The sequence below is a fragment of the Natrix helvetica genome (assembly GCF_964273705.1).
Source record: "Natrix helvetica genome assembly, chromosome: Z".
Taxonomy (NCBI): Eukaryota; Metazoa; Chordata; class Lepidosauria; order Squamata; family Natricidae; genus Natrix; species Natrix helvetica.
In genome coordinates this window covers 116,493,473-116,511,507 of record NC_138554.1, presented here as the reverse complement: position 1 = coordinate 116,511,507, position 18,035 = coordinate 116,493,473, and the positions used below count along the sequence as shown (strand labels likewise).

The window sequence follows — 18,035 nt, the reverse complement described above, 5'->3', positions numbered from 1 at the left end:
ATGTTACAGCCTATTGATTATAAAAACATTCTTTTATAAGAATAGATTTATTATAGAAGATTATTACAGTAGAAATTATTCCCTTTCACTTTTCCTAATAGAAAGATTGATAGGTGACCAAGTTTAATAGATTTAGACTTCTTACAAAGAACCACATTGAAACTACAATTTATATAGTAGTTCTCGACTTACAACAGTTCATCTAGTGACTGTTCAAAGTTACAATGGCACAAGTCCATTCAGAGTTAACAGTGGCATATAGTGTTACAACGGTCATGTTTTTCAAACTTATGACCATTGTAGCATGCCCAATAGTCACATTATCAAAATTCAGATGCTTGACAACTGGGTCATATTTATGGCAGTTGCCGTGTCCTGGGCTCATGTGATCAGTTTTTGTGACCTGACAAGCAAAATCAATAGGGAATCCAGATTCACTTAACAACTATGTTACTAACTTAATAAATGCAATGATCATTTAACAACCGTGACAAGAAAATTCATAAAATGGGCAAAACTCATTTAACAAATGTTTCACTTAGCAGCATAATTTTGAATTCCATTGTGGTTGAAGACTACCTGTACTCATGTACCCCACCCTGAGCATTTCTAATTTGCGAGAATTCTAGATGTTTGTCATCTACAACTGGAAAAAGATAACCATGTGAATTTCTTTTGAGTACATTTAAATGGAGTGCATTTTCAGGGAACTTTTTCACAAGCTGCTGAACTTTTGCTTTGTTAACATAGTTCATACAGTGAAAGTGCTTCCTATTTCCTTATTTGTGGAGCTGGCCATAGGCTATGCCAGGGGTGTCACATTTAAAGCCTGCAGGTTGGATCTGACCCCCAGGGTACTTAGTTCTGGCCTGTGGGACTGCCCTGCAAACAGCAATGTTTGCCAACGAAAATGGAGCTTGAGAGGGCCAGTTGCCATGGCCTCCTACGACCCTTTACCAGGTGAAAACAGAACTCAGGAGGCCCACGCTGTAGAGCGCTCGGGTCACTACAGGCGTTCCCCGATAGACGTGACGTCGAGCTCCCCATGCCCACCCTGGCCATGCCCCCACATCCTCCACGCCCCGAAGTCAAAACAATCCTGATGAAGCCCTCAATGAAATCCAGTTTGACACTCATGGGCTATGCCTAGGCTGTATGTTAAATTGGAATGATACATGCTTTAGAGATTTATACATGATATAAAACAAGAATTAGTTGGTCAGAGCTGTATATAACTTGCTGTAACACTCTAGATATAGTTTCACTAGTAGTCGTAAATTTATAGCAATTTACGGTAAGTGTTTCTTGGAGTGGTTTCAATAAGGTGTTGAGTATTAGCATTTGAACTGGGGAAAAAAACATGCTGCATTATGTATCTGTATTAGTAGCCATGGCAGCAATAGTAATTAGCCGTAGTTTTTAATACGAATTTTTAATCTTTTGGAGTTGGTTGTTAGTTAACACTGCCATAGAAGGCATAGCAAGTCATAGAACATACATTTGCCAAAAGGCAACTGGTGAGTTTACCTTTAGGCTGTACCAGAATGCTGTGCACCAAGAGAGTATACTTCAAAATCCTTTTAGTTTTTTAGGAACAATGCAGAAGGGATTTGCCATTACCTTTAATATAATCACTAGCCTACAAATGATCACCCATCTAAATTATTAGCTTTATTTGGAAAGTATAATATTCCTTTTCTATATTTTGTAAATTAAAATGCTCAGTACTAAAATTTGTGTTTATAGTTTAATTCTTCCAGGCCAATTAGTACACTTTTTTCAGATTTACAATACAAATTAAAATACATATTTACTTATTTCTCAAAAGTATCTAAGTTGATATATCCATAATTTCAATAATGGTCTTCCTTCCCTCACTTGTACCTTGCAAAGCACACCTGGATTTTTTTAAAGAGCTCTATTGTGACCCTTTTTTTAGTAGTAATGAATCCACTCTGAATACTAGAGAATTGACAAGGTTTTATCAGCCAACAAACCTTAAAAGTAATAGTGTTTGATCAACACCATAATTATTAAACATTTTAAAGTACAGTTGCCATGATTTGAAGTTCACCCTTTTATTGACATGATACATTACTAACAATTTATTATTTTGTATTAAATATTTCCATAGTAAGCAACTCTATGGTGATTCAAATATGCAAGATATCATATCCCCAGGTTATAACTTTATTAAAAAGATTATTTTGTCTCATTACAGGAAAGCTGGCTTAATAAATTTTGATACAACAACAAAATTATTCAGCACTGCAGTGATAGAAAGGGGAGAGTTTTGCATTAGAATTGACAAAATTTAATGTTTCAAGAAACACATGATTAGTTGCTATTATAGAAACAATATCCAGTGGTAAATACAGCTTTTTACACATGGGATAATTTTAATTATTTGAACTATATAACCAACACAAAAACACTACATCAAGAATCCAGTTCCTATATTTTTCACCAACTATGTTGAAATATTTATGTTGACAATGCTTTAGTGACAGATTTACAATATGGTAGTAATTATATTGAAAAAAACCACAATAATTAATAGTTAAAAATTAAAATAAATTGCCAGCACACTTCCATAGAATGTTAGAATAGTGACCAGTATCCAGATAACTCAGTGGTACATTTTTGCTTAAAGATAGATTAATAAGCACCAGACCATATGCCCTAGCACATATATATTCTCAATATTTAGGCAAGTCAGCATTATTGTATCATAGTAAGATATGTGATACCTTAGGATTTGCAGAATTACAACTGTGATATTTTACAGTTATTACTTAGCACCACTAAGCATCCAAAGGGCAGTAAAGCATATTTACATGTGTTTCTAAATAGTTTGTAAAAAATATATCTTCAAAAATGTGAATATGTAAGGTCATAAGGCCTCTAAGGCTTTAAAAAAATACTTCTATGGCCATTTTTCTAATTTATAAAGACCAGAGGGATATTTTATTTTGAGTTTCATACCTGTAATTTAAAGACGATTTACAAATCTATTCATTAAATTCCCACTGTGCCATCTTCATCTTGCCTGATTGTCAAAATGATGTAGGGAAGATGGCCCTATACTAGCCTGTTTGTCTTGATTTTGTAATGTTTCCCACTTAACATTGTTAGAATTAAAGGGCTGGAAGGGACCTTGGAGGTCTTCTAGCCCATATTAATTTATCTCTTTTTTGTTTTGCTTTCAAATAGCTATGTTAGATTTCTTTTTGAATTTCAAATTAAGTTTTACAAAAGCTATGTTTCATTAGAAACTGAAGATTAGAACAAATTGTTTTATAACGTGAAGATTGATACACTTAGCAAACCTGGTGAGGGACTCCCAAAAATTACTAAATTACTGTAAATACTATCAGATTTAAAAAGTCATTTTAAATCAGGTTTACACATGTGGAATTGCTGATGCCTTCTAAGTAGCACAAAATAATTACTAGCTATTATAAACACATATCCAAAATTCACTTTGCAACTAAGACAATATTTCAGATAAAATGGGAAAGTGAACCTGTTTTTCTTTTTAAGCAAAGCTATGAGGACAGAAATCCAATTGTAAAGCTCTGAAAATTTCTATCCTTGGCATATATTTTTTTTTTACTTAAGACTGATTTATTTTGAGGTCTAGTTGTAATGGACTGATTTCCCAGGTATTAATGGTCATTATTGAGTATTAGTTTCAATTGACCCTTACAAATTATGCTAACTTCAACACTGCTATGCTTATACTAGGAATTATGGAAGTTGAAATTACTTCTTTATGACTGCTTACAAATTATGCTAACTTCCGCATTGCTATGCTTATATTCACTAGGAATTATGCTAACTTCCGCATTGCTATGCTTATACTCACTAGGAATTATGCTAACTTCCGCATTGCTATGCTTATACTCACTAGGAATTATGGAAGTTGACCGCTTTGATTGTTCAAGTAAAATGTGCCAAAATATCCTTTAAAACAGATATATCCAGATATATCCATAATTCATACTTATTCCCAGATAATCTATTCTGTTGCTTTTCCTTTGATTAAAACCATTCTGTATTGTTGTCTTGTGATAGTATTGCAAACACACAACTATAGTTTGGAAGCTATTATTGAGACAATGTTCTTATTTTCTTTCATCTACATATTTCCTTGCTTATACAGCGAAACAAGCTGAAGAGTGCTGGAATACTTATGTCAACCACATTATACCAAGATATTAACTATATAAAAAAGGAAAAGGCATTAAATTTTCATGACCAAGAATTTTCCTTACGAAGAAAGAACAGTGGGTTGTATCCAGTGATACGAGAGTACAAAGCCTCTACAGCTTGTATAAAATCCAGCATTTGTTATAATTTTGTTAAATGATGTTTGTGGCAGTTAATTCAGGTGCACTTGTGGTACATCATGCCATCATTAGCAGATCAACTACTGTCCATTTTTTTCTCTTGGCGTTATACCTTGGATACAACCCATTTTGAGGAACCAACAATTATTGCCCTTTTATATCAATTGAAAGACAACAAATGAAAATATTGAAAATAGCTATGCTCTTATCATAAACACAAAACTCAAAATACATCAGCAACAGAAGTAATTGGAAGAAATATCCCTCCTAGCATTTTATCTGGACAGTAGCTTGGAACTCAAAATCCATTTGCCAACTTTCATTGTCTTGGATTTACTCACACTTTTGCTGATTGGCATCCATCACTTTTTTTTACATACCAAGACAAATAGAAGCTTGTAAGCAGAGAAATTCTGCACTAGACCATAGAAATAAATGCCAGTTTATTAAAATTATATTCGTTTTACATTAAAATTATTAAGTGTCAGGGAATTAACAAATGTTAGCCATGATCAAATAATGGTCAATGACAATGTCTACAAATTAACTACAGAGGATGATTATTTTCTTGGTGAACAATCTACAATCACCTCAGTTCTCACATTACATTCAGTTCTGTCCGTAAAGGAAAAGGGAAGGAAAAAAACCCCACTTCCTTTGTCTTAGTAATTTAAATGGAAGACAGCAACAATGTCATTTTCTAACAACAAATGGACTTACATCAAGCCAAAGATCCAAAAAGGCACATGTTAAGCTTCTAAAAATTAGCAAGAATTAAAAGTGATGGGGAAGATGATCTCTACTATAGCTTTCCTTTAACTTGTGAGGAAAGCTTTTTGACTTTGATTGGAAGGATAGCGCAGAGCATTGATTCAAAGTCAATGAAACGAAAGAAAAAGACTTATAATGGTAATTAAACTTCACCAGGCCTCACTTTAGCAGTCATCCTTCATGTTTCTGCCTCACGTTATATATTTGCAAAATTAAACATTTATATATATTCTTTTATAATCTTTTAGACATTCTCTTATGGGTGAATTTCCTTTATACGTTTTTTGTTCCCATTTAGTACAAATCAAAATACTTACCAAAACCTTATGCCACTTTCTAGAGACTGCTATGACTGCAAAGCCAGTTTTGTATAAATATAACTGGCAAAGTTGTATAAATATAATGCCTTTAAAGTTTTACATAATTTACAGTTGAAAACTTTAGAATAGAACCTTTTTTCCTTGTAGAACTGACATTCTCAAAGAAGTGTAATTTCCTACAGTAAATCCAGTTACACAGCAGAAGGCCATATATGGCACTTCACATACAGAAGGAATTATGCGAAAGAGGTAGAAGATTCAGAAAAACAAATGACATTCCAATCCAAATACTGTCAAATATTAAATGATACTATATGCCTAAGAATGCTTTTAATGTTAAGATTTTGCAAGAACCATTCGGCAGACCCCTTAGATCCTATCCATGCAATATTGCCAATATTATCCTTCTGTTATGGCATGATAAGGCAATTATTTTCCCCAAATCTCTTCCATAATAGAATATTAAAGCAGAATACACAGTGCTAAATAATGTTCAGATCTGACATACATACGTTATGAATTCTACTATCCCAAAGTTTCATATCTAAATCTTGCTTATGAGCAGTTGGTGAAAAGAACTCTATACCAAAGACATACGGACAGTGGTAATTATTTTAACTCATCATAATTTAGATATGGAATTAGCAAGAAAGCATTGAAATTTCGAATATTCAATCTTTTTCACCTTTGACTTTTTCTCTTTATATTGAATGCCTCATATCATCTGAAACTCCTATAGGCATGATAACTCTTCTATGAAAAACTAACAACTTCCCACAATGCTTGGTTCCTAGAAGCTTCACAAAAATGTTGTATTCTGATGACTCCTACTGTGCACTGTTCTCCCTTATCCTAGCCAAATAGAAATTATGAGAACCCTCCAATCACTGAAGCAGAAAAGCATATAATTATACAACTGCACACAGATGAAAGGTCCCTGGTCATTCAGTCAAGCATTTGAACATTTCTTATTTGGCCAAAACATGTACAAGCTTACACAGTATTATATGATTACTTGGTTAAAAAGTGAAACTGAACTGGGTGGTTAAGACGAGTAGATTTCAAAAAGTAGGTATTTAATATGTAACAGCAGATACAACGTTTTGACCAACTTCACATTAATGGCTGATGCTCCAAATAGATAAAAATGGGTTCCATTTGGATCCAGATTTATTCAATTGATTTTAATGGGAAGAGGAAAAAAATATGTGTTCTCAAAATTGTAGACACATTCTAGATCCTTCGTTCCAGTTCTTCTTAGAACATGAGGCAAAGTTTAATTCTGAATGGCACTTTGACGAATGAGATAGAAGGGCTTGGTAATTTTGATAGGAAATCAGGGAGAATTAAAAACAAAGCACTATAATTGCCAACTTTTCCTCCTGCAGTGCTGTTTCTTTAATGCCAGATATCATACATACCTTATATCCAACTAGGCTATTGGTCCATCTATCTTACTATTATCAAACAGAGGCTATTAGTGCTTTCCTGGTTTTTCAACAAATTATTTTGTTTCTATTGGCAGATGAAATTGAACCTGAGACCTTTGCATGCAGCTAAGCTATATTCATGAACCTGCCATGAAATATCTAACTTGACTCTTAAGTTTTGTAGCACGCTCTTCAGGCAAAAACCTAACTACAGTGCTCATATTTCACAACTGTCTACGAAATAGGGTTGTTGTTGTTGTTTTTTACTGAGAATGTAATTGTAACAGATTTTAAAAAATCAGTTTTCTTGTTGAATCTGTTGTCAAAATATTTTGTCTTTTTAGAACCCAGCTGTGGAAAAAACATCTTATTCCTGCATGCTAACTCTACTACAGTAAAATGAGTAACCCCTTACACATGGATAGTGGCAAACAGAGGTTCATGCACACAGCATAAATGATTATGTACCAAATTCTGAATCACTCTCTTTTAGATATTTGGGGACATGTTAGACCAGGAAAAAAACACCATTGGGATTTCAAAAGCAGTATCTGAATGTCTATATAATATCTGACATCATGCACAGTATCTTAGCATGTTCAGTTCTGTCTATACCAGGTTAATATCTTTATTTGTAATTCACAAAACTTGAATCAGCTGTAGAAAATCAGTGTCTTCCTTCAACGGGAGAACTCGCCTATCCTGTGAGTATCTGTATCTTTGCTCCATCAAGTTGTCTGCTGAGCAGATGAATGTTCAGTGATTCAGTGATGCTGAATTTATATAAAATTTGAAGTAAATAGTTCTGGTGACAGCTCAGGTGAAAGCTAAATACTTAAATGGATGTCTCCCATAGCTGTAAAAGAAAAAGAAGAAGAAAAAAGAATGCCTAATTGTAGGACACTACTTTCTATTTGTTCCTTATGCAATAGGAAAGCCTGCACCAGTTTGATAGCTTTCGGTACAGTGGAATTGCAACCCCTGTCGTTTCCCAGACAGATGGAAATGCACCACCAAAAACAGAAATGGGATTTAGTTCCGCTTTTTTGTTTGACAATACCCCCAAATGTGCCTGTAAAAGTATGTTGCCAATGGTGGGGAACGCTAAGCAATGCAGTGGGTCACAGCTATCTTCTCTTTTTGATCAACCACTCTCTGCATCAATAAAAACGAGGTAATCCTATTTTTAGTAAGAATGATTAAGTGCCTGGTGTTCTAATTTTTCTCTAAAGGAGTGCAGTCAGTTGTGGGATTCAGCCAGTTCGCACCTATTCGGGAGAACCGGTTGTTGTTTTTTTCCACTTTGCAGGGATAATCCTGTAGGAAAGGCACGAATGAAACATTCTGGTGTTGTTTCTAGCCTAATCTTTTTTGCCCTTACAGAAACTGCCTCTCCGGTTAACTAAGGCAAAGCGTCCATCGACGTGAATGATGTTGAGTTGGTCATGCCCACCCAGTCATATGACCACCGAGCCAGACGTAACCAGCTGGTCATTAGGGCAGAGAACTGGTTGTTAAATTATTTGAATCCCACCATTGAGTGCAGTGACTGTGGGTCTCTGCTTGCCCTTTCCTGCTTTTCTATTTTTAAAATACTCAGCTGATCCAGGTTTCAATTTCAGCCCAATCATGGACTAAATATATCTTACCTGTGCCCAAACAGATAGCCAAAGAAGAAGAAAAAAACCAAAGAAGAAGTTAAGCATACCCTGGCACTAGCTCTGTGGGCCTTCTTCTCCTCATCAGGCAGTGGAGGCATGGGATATGGATACTTTCTGCTGGAAGCAATGGAGCCAGTAGATGATGATGGGGACTTTGCAGGGGAAAGAGTCCTGGAGGACAGAGACAGAAAAAAGGCACAAAATGTCATGGGACAACCGAAATTGCAACTGTCTGAAAGCTTTGCTAAGAATCTCAGTTAAATCATTTCATTCTACAAGGAGAACTAAAGGTGTCTAAGCCTTCGTTTAGGGAAGCAGTTTCCAAGCACTGTCTCTAACACATTTCTTGAGGACATTTGGTTCATATTAGTCCGAACTATGGAAGAGAGAACCCTGCCCTTTCTTAGCCATGAAGCAACATGAAGCTGATGTAATTTCTTAACATTTTTGCAATCAAATGATAAGGAGAAATTATTATGCTGTCATCATTTACAGAAATGAAAGCAAAACAAGCCAATGTTAGCTTGTATTGTTGTTAAGAAGTGCAACTATAAATGATTTTGCCTCACACTTTGACTCACATCGGATGGCTTCAAGAAAGTATTCTTTCACTTGGCTAAAGAAAATAATACTTGTCTACCTTATGGGAAATCAATATGGATTTTCCGAAGCCATGTGTGTGTGTATATATACTGTATGTTTGTATGTATGTACATATATATATATATATGGTCTATCTTCTAAGCAGCCTTTGGCAACCTGATACAGGAGTTCCCACATTGGCCATGATTGTGGCCAGTATCTTGTGTTTGTGGCCACTGTGATTATGGCCATAGTTTTCACTAGGAGACACCAGATTGAGGAAACATGTTTTGAAACCCTAGTAAAAGTTATTATTCCATGCAATAAAATGATTGCTTTTTGATGTTTTGGAGTTGCTTGAGAAAATACAAATAAAAGTACTGAAGAGATCATTGATATTAGGGATAGGCAACCTTCTAGTGGCTTAGTGCCTCATTCAACATTTGAGAGGGTGTTAACAGATCTAAAAAAAGGTGGAGCCACATTATGCATAGGACAAAACAAACTTATTTGTTTTAGCACTTCCACAGCAATATTTTGTTTCCCATTTCAAAAAGACAGGAAGCTATGCACTTGGCTTGCATCAGCCATGGTCAAGGGATCTCAAAAGCTGCAAAGAGAAGACTTAGGTATTTAGGCTGCAGGTTTTCCACTTGTGCTCTACACCAATCCAATTTATACTGATAACATTGTGTACAGGTAGTCCTTGTTTTACAACCATAATGCAGCTTGCCCATTATGGTCGTAAGTTATAACAATCATAAAATGGGTCATAGTCTGATTGACCTGATTTTAATTTTTTGCAGTTATTTGTTAAGTGAACCTGTTGATCATTATGGGCATGGTTTCCCCCCCCCCAAAAAAACCCCGAAGTACTGGGTTTTCAACAAAACCATTGTAAAACGCAGTCACGTGACTGCAGAGTGCTGCAAACAGCCGTAAATATGGCTGTATTGCAAAACACCCAAAGTGCAGTCATGTAGCTGGGAGGGCAAGGGGTGACTGTAAGAACTTTGGGTTTTAAGTCCCCTTTTTCAGGTAGATCTTAACTTTGAGCAGTCACTAAGTGACTGCTCCTAAGTCAAAGACTACCTGTACCTACATCAATGTACCACAAGACTTTTAAAACTAGGCAATTTCCATATATTTTGGATTATAACTCTCAGTTGATAAATCCCTGTTAGCTGAGAATCATGATACACTCCAATGCATTAGGACAGTTCCTGGTTAGGGACAAGTGAGAGATAATTAACTAGCCCAGTTCTTAAGCACCATGTTTTAAAAGTCCAGCTCTCATTTCACATTTCCAAACTATATATGCACAGAGTTGCAGCTCAAGTTTAAAATCAACAGAGAAGATCCATTTATCATCATGTATATAAAACAAAAACATAGACAGGTGCATGCAGTTTAAAAGTTAGAATGGTGCTCAATCAATACACATGCAAGCATAATTTAATATATTGTGGTTCCAGCCAACCATGGTATCTGAGGGCATGAGGGTGGGACGGAGGGGAGAGTAGACAAATGGACAGAGTCATCAGCATTTCTGAACAAGGTGGGTCAGATAAGCAGTAGCAAGTCAACATTTGCGTCACATGTAAGGCATTCTGTTTTTCCAAGTCAATAAAAAGCTTTTCACTTTCACTCATAAGGCCAGGAGTGATTGATCTCAGAATAAAAGGAACCAGATCGCTGGGCAAATATTATTTCTGCACCAGTCCTTAACTATGCTAAAATAGGCATGGGATCTTACATTTGAATTCCAGGTCTAAAAGATCCTACTTCTATTTACTGGATGCAATAATTTATAAAAGAACTCTGTTTTATCTCATGGGGATTCTTCTCTGGAGAGAGTTCACATGATCAAAATCACCAAAGCTAGCTATCATGACCCTATGAAACTTCTAGATATAAACAGCTGCTCTGACATTAGGCCATCTTTACAAGCAGCTGTGTTTCATAGATGCTGTGTTGCTGTTCTGACATTAGTAGAAACAATCAGTTGTTTGTCGAGATGACAGAGCCGGAACAGGGGCCTTCACATGACAATGGGAGCCTTCACATCAGTAATACTGGAAGGGAACCCTAGGAAATCCTGCATCTTTATTATATGTAAGAAACCTGCATTCTAGTTCTCCTATAATTCTCAGCCATTCTCAAACTAATGCTCATTCGATGTGTGAGAGCTACGAATTTCCAGCCCACATTATATCTAGAATTGCAACCCTTCCACATGCGGAAGCAGTCAGGTTGAAAAAACTATAGTAAGCTCATAAATACAACTATTAAGTTACAGTACTGTTTTGGTACTTGTAGTATAATTTCATGGCTGCTGATGCTTTTTTCTTTCAAAATAAAACAAAATTAGTACCATGGGAAAAAATAGAAACTCAGCTGATCTCGTGCCACTTGGATTGAAGTATCAAATGCATTCTAATTCTTCCTCAAATACAAAACGTCTATCAAGCAGGTGGACCTGAAATAAGGACTTTTGTTTTATTATTAATTCATATAGTTGTGCAATCCATTTGTTGGGATCTCTTGCAAGCATCTCAGAACCTATTTAGGCATAGGTCTCTCTATCAACTCAAAAAACATCTTCAATGGTTGCTTCAATAGTGAAAAAATAAAAGAAGAAGTTGGTGACTATTTCACTGTGGACCATTTATTTTTCATAAAGGTAAACAAAGCACTTCTGTAAACATGCAATTAGTTTAGTTCAAAGATCAGTAATCTGATGCCTCCAGGTAGACTTGAATTTGCAACTAAGCCTGCTAAAGTGATTAAAACAAGGGACCATGAGAACTACAGTTCATAATAACTAGCAGCATAAAACTAACTATCCCTAATTTAGGCACAATGAATCTTGCAATCATGTAACTGCTTTCCTTTGGAACTATTTTTACATATTTATACAATTGTATTAGAATATCTATTGTTCTGGAGCACTGATTTAATATTGACTAACATTAACTGAATGTACCATATCTGAAGGAAAAAGGCATTGTTTAAGGTATAGCAAGATTTATTGCGGATGCTAAATTCTCTAGTTTGGTTATGCTTCATTAGAGTTAGATTAGATGAGAGAAATCAGCATTACTCAGAGAGAAAGGTTAATAAGTAAAGAGCTCAATTAATAAATTTGGCCACAGACATAGTTCATCAATCCAGTCTAGTTCCTCCCTCAAACAAGTGCCCTTCAAATGCTTTGGATTTCCAGAACTGTTCTAAGATCTGAAGTTTAGCACATCTGAAAAACATTGCATTGGTCTTTTCCACTACTGCATCATATATGCACACACAAAGCATCTTACAGAAAATGACATTAGACTTGAAATAATGCTATTTCCTAAACAAATTGCGCAGGGGGTAATTTTAGACCGCTACAGAGGTTACAACTGATTATTCCAGTTGTAAATATGCTAAAATTTCCAATAACCTACTACTATGTTTAAACTTACTTGTTCAACAATTCTTCCCCAGTTCTTGTTCCTATAAGAACACACAGTATATTAACATTCCAGCTGTGTAGCAATCTCCCTACCTGAACTCATTGATTTCCTGGATATGCTTCTGGTTTTGGGGACTTTAATCTGCCTATTCTTGGTGTAGGGTTAGAAGTAGCTTGTGAATTCATGGTCACAATGACAACTTTGTCATCTCCCAAATCATTCAATGTCCATAAAGTTGTATAACAGTTGTACGCCTGATTGGTTCTTCTATCAATCCTATATAATCTGGATTTGGGTGAATTACTTGGTTTCTCTGTCTCATGGTCAACCATCATTTTTTAGATAACCTATGGGTTGCATATACTCCACTCCAATGGAGGAGCTGGATCTATTAAATCAATTCACCCTAGATGATTAACAAACCCAATTGGATTGTCCCATAGGACTTTTTTCATGAACTGACCAAAGCCCTAGTAGCTGGTTAGAATGAGATGACAGCCTGACTCTGGATTGGATCAGACCCAGAACTTCCCCTGATTTATGGAGGAACAAAGGGATATAAAGTGGAAAAGAAGATACCTACAGCAAATTATAAGGAGTAATCTGATCAAACATGAGTGATAGCTACTATGGGAGAGTTATCTTGTGGCAGTAAGGGAGGAAAATGTACTTTTACACCCTTATTGCATCCATGAATAGCCACTCAAAGACCTTGTTTTGGATTAATATAGTCCTTCTGGGAGGGAGTGGCTCTGGTTTTACTTGCAAAACCATTGTGAAGAATATGCCAGACATTTGACAGATAAAATTGATCAGATCCATTCTAAGTTAGATTCTGATCTTGAAGCAAATCCTATGGAGGTGATGGGCTTAGCTCTGTTATCTGCAGGGATTTTGGTTTTATTGGGCCTGGGGATTTGGAAATGTTTCTTGTGACTGTCAGCACTAAATTAGATCCATGTCTCTCCAGGATGATCAAGGCTTGGGAGGGAGACAAGTAGGTCCAGCAGTGGTTAATTTTTCTTGAAGTGACAAAGGGGATCCACCATCTTTTCCTCAAAGGGCCATTGTTGGAACTGGCCATTTGGGACAATTTTCATCCAGTTTTCCAATCTTTTCCCTTTTAGGGAAGATAGTGATTGTTCTCAATTTCAAGGGATGTTGGTTATCTAGACCTCTTTCACCCAGAGGCTTACTTTTGGCACCAAGGTTAAATTAATCACACACTTTAATTATCTCTGGCGGGACCAGTGTGAGGATGGTGCATTCATCCTCTTCCTGACCTCTTGGGGGCTTTCAATTATCATGATATCTTTCTGGATCAGGTCCAAGAGTTGAGGATGGTGATTCAATGTTATGCTGGTTCTACTCCTTCTTCCAGAGTCAGTTACAGATAGTATTGATAGGGACGAGAGACCCAGCTCTCAGCCCCTATTTTGTGACGTGCTGCAGGGTTTGGTCTTTCTGCCCTTCTGTTTAATATCTATATGGAACCACTAGGTGATGTTATGCAACAATTTGAGGTGAGGTATCGTTAGCATGCTGATAGTACAGGGCTTTCTATCTTTACCCTGGGCCATCTGAGTGACGTTGTGAAAATATTATCTCAGTGCTAGTACCGTGATGGTAAACTTATGGCACTGTGGCACACGGAGCCATATCAGCGGGCATGCGGGCCATTGCCATAGCTCAGCTCCAGTGTGCAAGTGCACGCTGCCCAGCTGATTTCGCTTCCCAGGAGTCTCCACGCGATACCAAGTAAGTACAGGGCTTGCACAGAAGCTCTGGGAGGGCATTTGCAGCCTCTGGGGAGGTAGTGGAGGCCGTTTTTGCCCTCCCCAGGCAGCAGGGGTGGTCACCTGCACATGTGCAGGGGGCACAGCACAGGGGGCATTAAATTATGGGTGTGGGCATATATGCACGCATGATAGCATGCACGGACATGGTTTTGGCACCCAAGGGAAAAAAGGTTCACCATCATTGGCCTACTGGATATGGGGACCTACCAAAAAATTCAATTCATCCCAAGTGGGTGACTTTGGGTTTTAGGACCACCTGGTTCTGAGGATCTCCCATCTTTGCTTTTTGATGAGGAGGCACTGTCTTAGATAGAACTAATGCACAGTCTGGGATACCTTTGGACTCATGGCTCTTGCTGAAAGAGCAAGGGGCAGTGGTGCCAAAGGCGGCTTTTTAAAAATTTGTGTTGAGCATCATTGGTCATTATTCATAGACTAGGGGGTTCTACTCACAGACTTTTATGCTCTTGCAGTCGCCTATTTCGACTATTGTAGTATACTCTATATTGGGCTGCCCTTGAAAGGCGTTTGGATACATTTGGAGCATTCAGTTGATGTGGAATGAAGCGGCACAGGGTGTTAATGATGGCATGTGACACCATTGCTGTGTTAGCTGCATTGGCTACCAGTTCCTCTGCAGGTGCAATTCAATGTGCCGACAATCATTTTTTAAAGCTATAATAGCTTGTTTATAGAGCCATCTCTTCCTGATTGTTTCTACCTGTCCAATCCAATAGGAAAAATGTGTTGTGGGTACTATTGGCCAAGAAATGTTGGCTGGCAGGGTTGTTTGTTTTTAATTTGTTTCTGCAGTGGTTCCTGCCCTCACCTCCAGAATTTATATTGACCTCCCTCAATCCAGATGACTTTCTGTAAGGCCTTGAAGACCTACTTCTGTGCTTGAGTCTGGGCCCCTGGGTGTATTTTCTTGGCTGTGCTGAAGGCCACATATATTATAGCATCAGAGGTGGGTTGCACCCGGTTTGGCCCAGATTGGACGAACAAATGGTGGAGATAGTGGGAGGTTCTGCCCACCTGGCTGGACACTTCTGTGCATGCGCAGAACCATTGAGTGCAAGCATGAGCGAACCAGTAGCGCCTGGATTTGAAACCCACCTCTGTAAAGCATGTATGAGAGATGGGAGGCAGTATTAATCAAATAAATAAATACTGAAAATAAGTATGACAGTATGTAATCTGAATCTTATTTTACTAACTGCATAATCCTCTCTGTAACCCAGAACAGTTAAGTAAGGTAGCATTATTGTTCTCTTTCTATCACACTTATTAGATAACTTTATATATGGTATCATAGGCTTTTTTTTCATTTTTGTCTGGAATAAATCAAACTGCAGTTCAGTCCCAAACAGGAAAAATATACTAACCTCACCTTCTTTAGTTTCATATAAAAATATATAAAAGAACATAATCTCTTCCATATTTTTTTAATGAACCCCTTATAGATACTTATCCTTCCTGACCTCAAGGGGGAGCTCTTATCTCTTGAGGACTAGGACAAGATGATGGTAATTGTGCTGCTAGAGACTGTAGAAGAGAAATCTGCATCTCTGGTTACTAGCTTCAAACATTTGCATGAGCAAATTCTAAATAGTAAAGTCCACAGGGTTTCCATGTTTTCAAAATGTAAGAATACTTAAAACAATTAACTTCCGTTATATTCAAAAAAGTCACTTTTCCTGCATTGGGAAATCTGCATTTGGGTAAATCCAAAATTAAGGGACTTAGGACAGTTCACAATATGGATCTTCATCCTATCAAACTGTTTTCCTAATTTATTGGAGAAAAGAAAGGACTCTATTCTTACAAACTAATGTCTAGGGCTCAGAACCTCAGCCTTTTTTTTAAAATCTAAAAATCTACTGATTAAGAGTGAACTAATGGCAAACCCTAACTTTTCTACTATATTTTCTACTAATCTTTCTTAGGTCAGAACATCTGTTTTTAAATGCATTCATTTTCATGTTCTGGAATTTTATTTCTTTGAGGATTATCAACCTTTCTCATTTCATAGACTTTTGATTTCAGTAACGTTTATGCATATATCCCGGTCATAAAACCAAGATGTGTTTCATGTTAAGCTATTACCTAAAAGGAGAAATAAAAACAAGATAGATTAAAGCAACAACTAAAAACTTATTATGTCATCTATTCTGTGTGAAACTGTAAAAAAGCCATCAGATGTCAAACAAATAAAAAAGAACGTTTTGAATATTAATTCCTCATAACGCTATAGACAGATTAAGTTTAAGGAAATTGTCTCTTTTATGCATCATGACAATTATCTCTGTTACCAATGTGAGAAAGAAAATGTATTGTGTGTTATGTAACATTTTGCTTGAATATGGGGTTTATTTAGATGTATTTCCTTTTACTCAGGACCTCAAGGCATAATAATTGATTGCAGAATGCAACAAGAACAGTATATGAAGGAATAAAACATGCACAACAATAAAGGTATACCCAGCAAATGGTTCAATATTGAACAGGAAATAAAGCAAGAATGTGTGATGTCCCCAAGAGGTTTATAATATTTATGGATAAATGTATAAAGGACTGCTTGTGACAACATTAGATGTATATCGGTTAGGGACACTTTTGTGAATGCACTTTTGTACGCAGATGTTGGACAAGACTCTTGATGATTTGCAATTAATGTTAACTTGTATAATGAAAAAGATTAAAAATAAATGTATCAAAGATCAAAGTAAACGTATTTCACAGGGATGAATACTTTCACATTCTATGTAAAACATATATGGTGAATAGATGAATTGGTGCACCTAGATAGAACATTTACTAAAGATGAGAAAAGGAATGGTTAGTTTTTAAATGTGCAAATGCTAGTATAAAAGTAATTAATAATATGGGTTCTGTTGTGAGAAAACAAAGCCTGTTAAAATAAAATATAGGCAGAAAAATAAGCTACTTCCCCTTTTTGTTACATGAAAGTTAAAGTTAGAGCTACTAGGACAGCATAAACTTCCAAAGCATTGCAAGAATGGTGTGCTATTTGGAGTATGGCAGGCTCAGCTGTTTCGCAATGTTTTGGAAGACCTCAAAAGGCTTTCAAAACCATTGCAGGAACAGCAGTAGTAGTCTTGAGGCCTGGTGTGGCTAGCAGCTGCCTCACCCAGGGCACGCCTCAGTAGCAGTGGGAGGAAAATGGGCAAGTTAGCTGTGGCACAGGGCCTGCAGAGCTGGGGACTTGTATTGTGACACTGGGGTGGCTGGCTGCAACCCAGGGCTTGAAATAGAGGCCTGGGGCAATGGTAGGCGACTACAACTGTTGAAGACCAGGCCTCTATTTCAGCCTTAGTGTGGCTGCTGCCAAGGGGTACCACTGTGCATAACAGCCTAAAGGGTAGAGACGGGGGGGGAGGTAAGTGGATGGAGGGAGTTGGTGCACTCTACAGTTGTTAAGTGGACAGTCAAGTTGCCAAATTTTGATCACATTACTGTGAGACCACTGCAGTAGGCATAACTTTCAGGTGTTAAGTACCATTTGTTCAGTGCTAGTTGTAATTTGAAGTTGTTAAGAACAAATGGTTGTTAAGAAAGGACTACCTGTATTTCAATTTAAGCATTAAGATAAAATTCTGTTCACAGTTGCAATTTAGCAAATTTTTCTTTTCTTTTCTACAAGC

At 36.8% G+C, this 18,035-nt stretch overlaps 1 protein-coding gene across 5 annotated transcripts in view; it reads right to left on the bottom strand.

Annotated features, from left to right (window-relative positions):
• Window positions 1–83: 83 nt before the first annotated feature.
• Window positions 84–18,035, bottom strand: part of ADAM22 (ADAM metallopeptidase domain 22) — a gene marked incomplete at its 3' end in the record, with an annotated part of 169,159 nt that continues 151,207 nt past the window's right edge. For all 5 annotated transcript variants that reach the window (XM_081969875.1, XM_081969869.1, XM_081969870.1 and 2 more), the window contains 2 exons: window positions 8,582–8,705; window positions 84–7,729 (listed from right to left, as the gene is read on the bottom strand). In XM_081969875.1, the coding sequence (XP_081826001.1) occupies window positions 7,709–7,729; window positions 8,582–8,705 (145 nt within the window). The remainder of the gene's footprint in view (window positions 7,730–8,581; window positions 8,706–18,035) is intronic.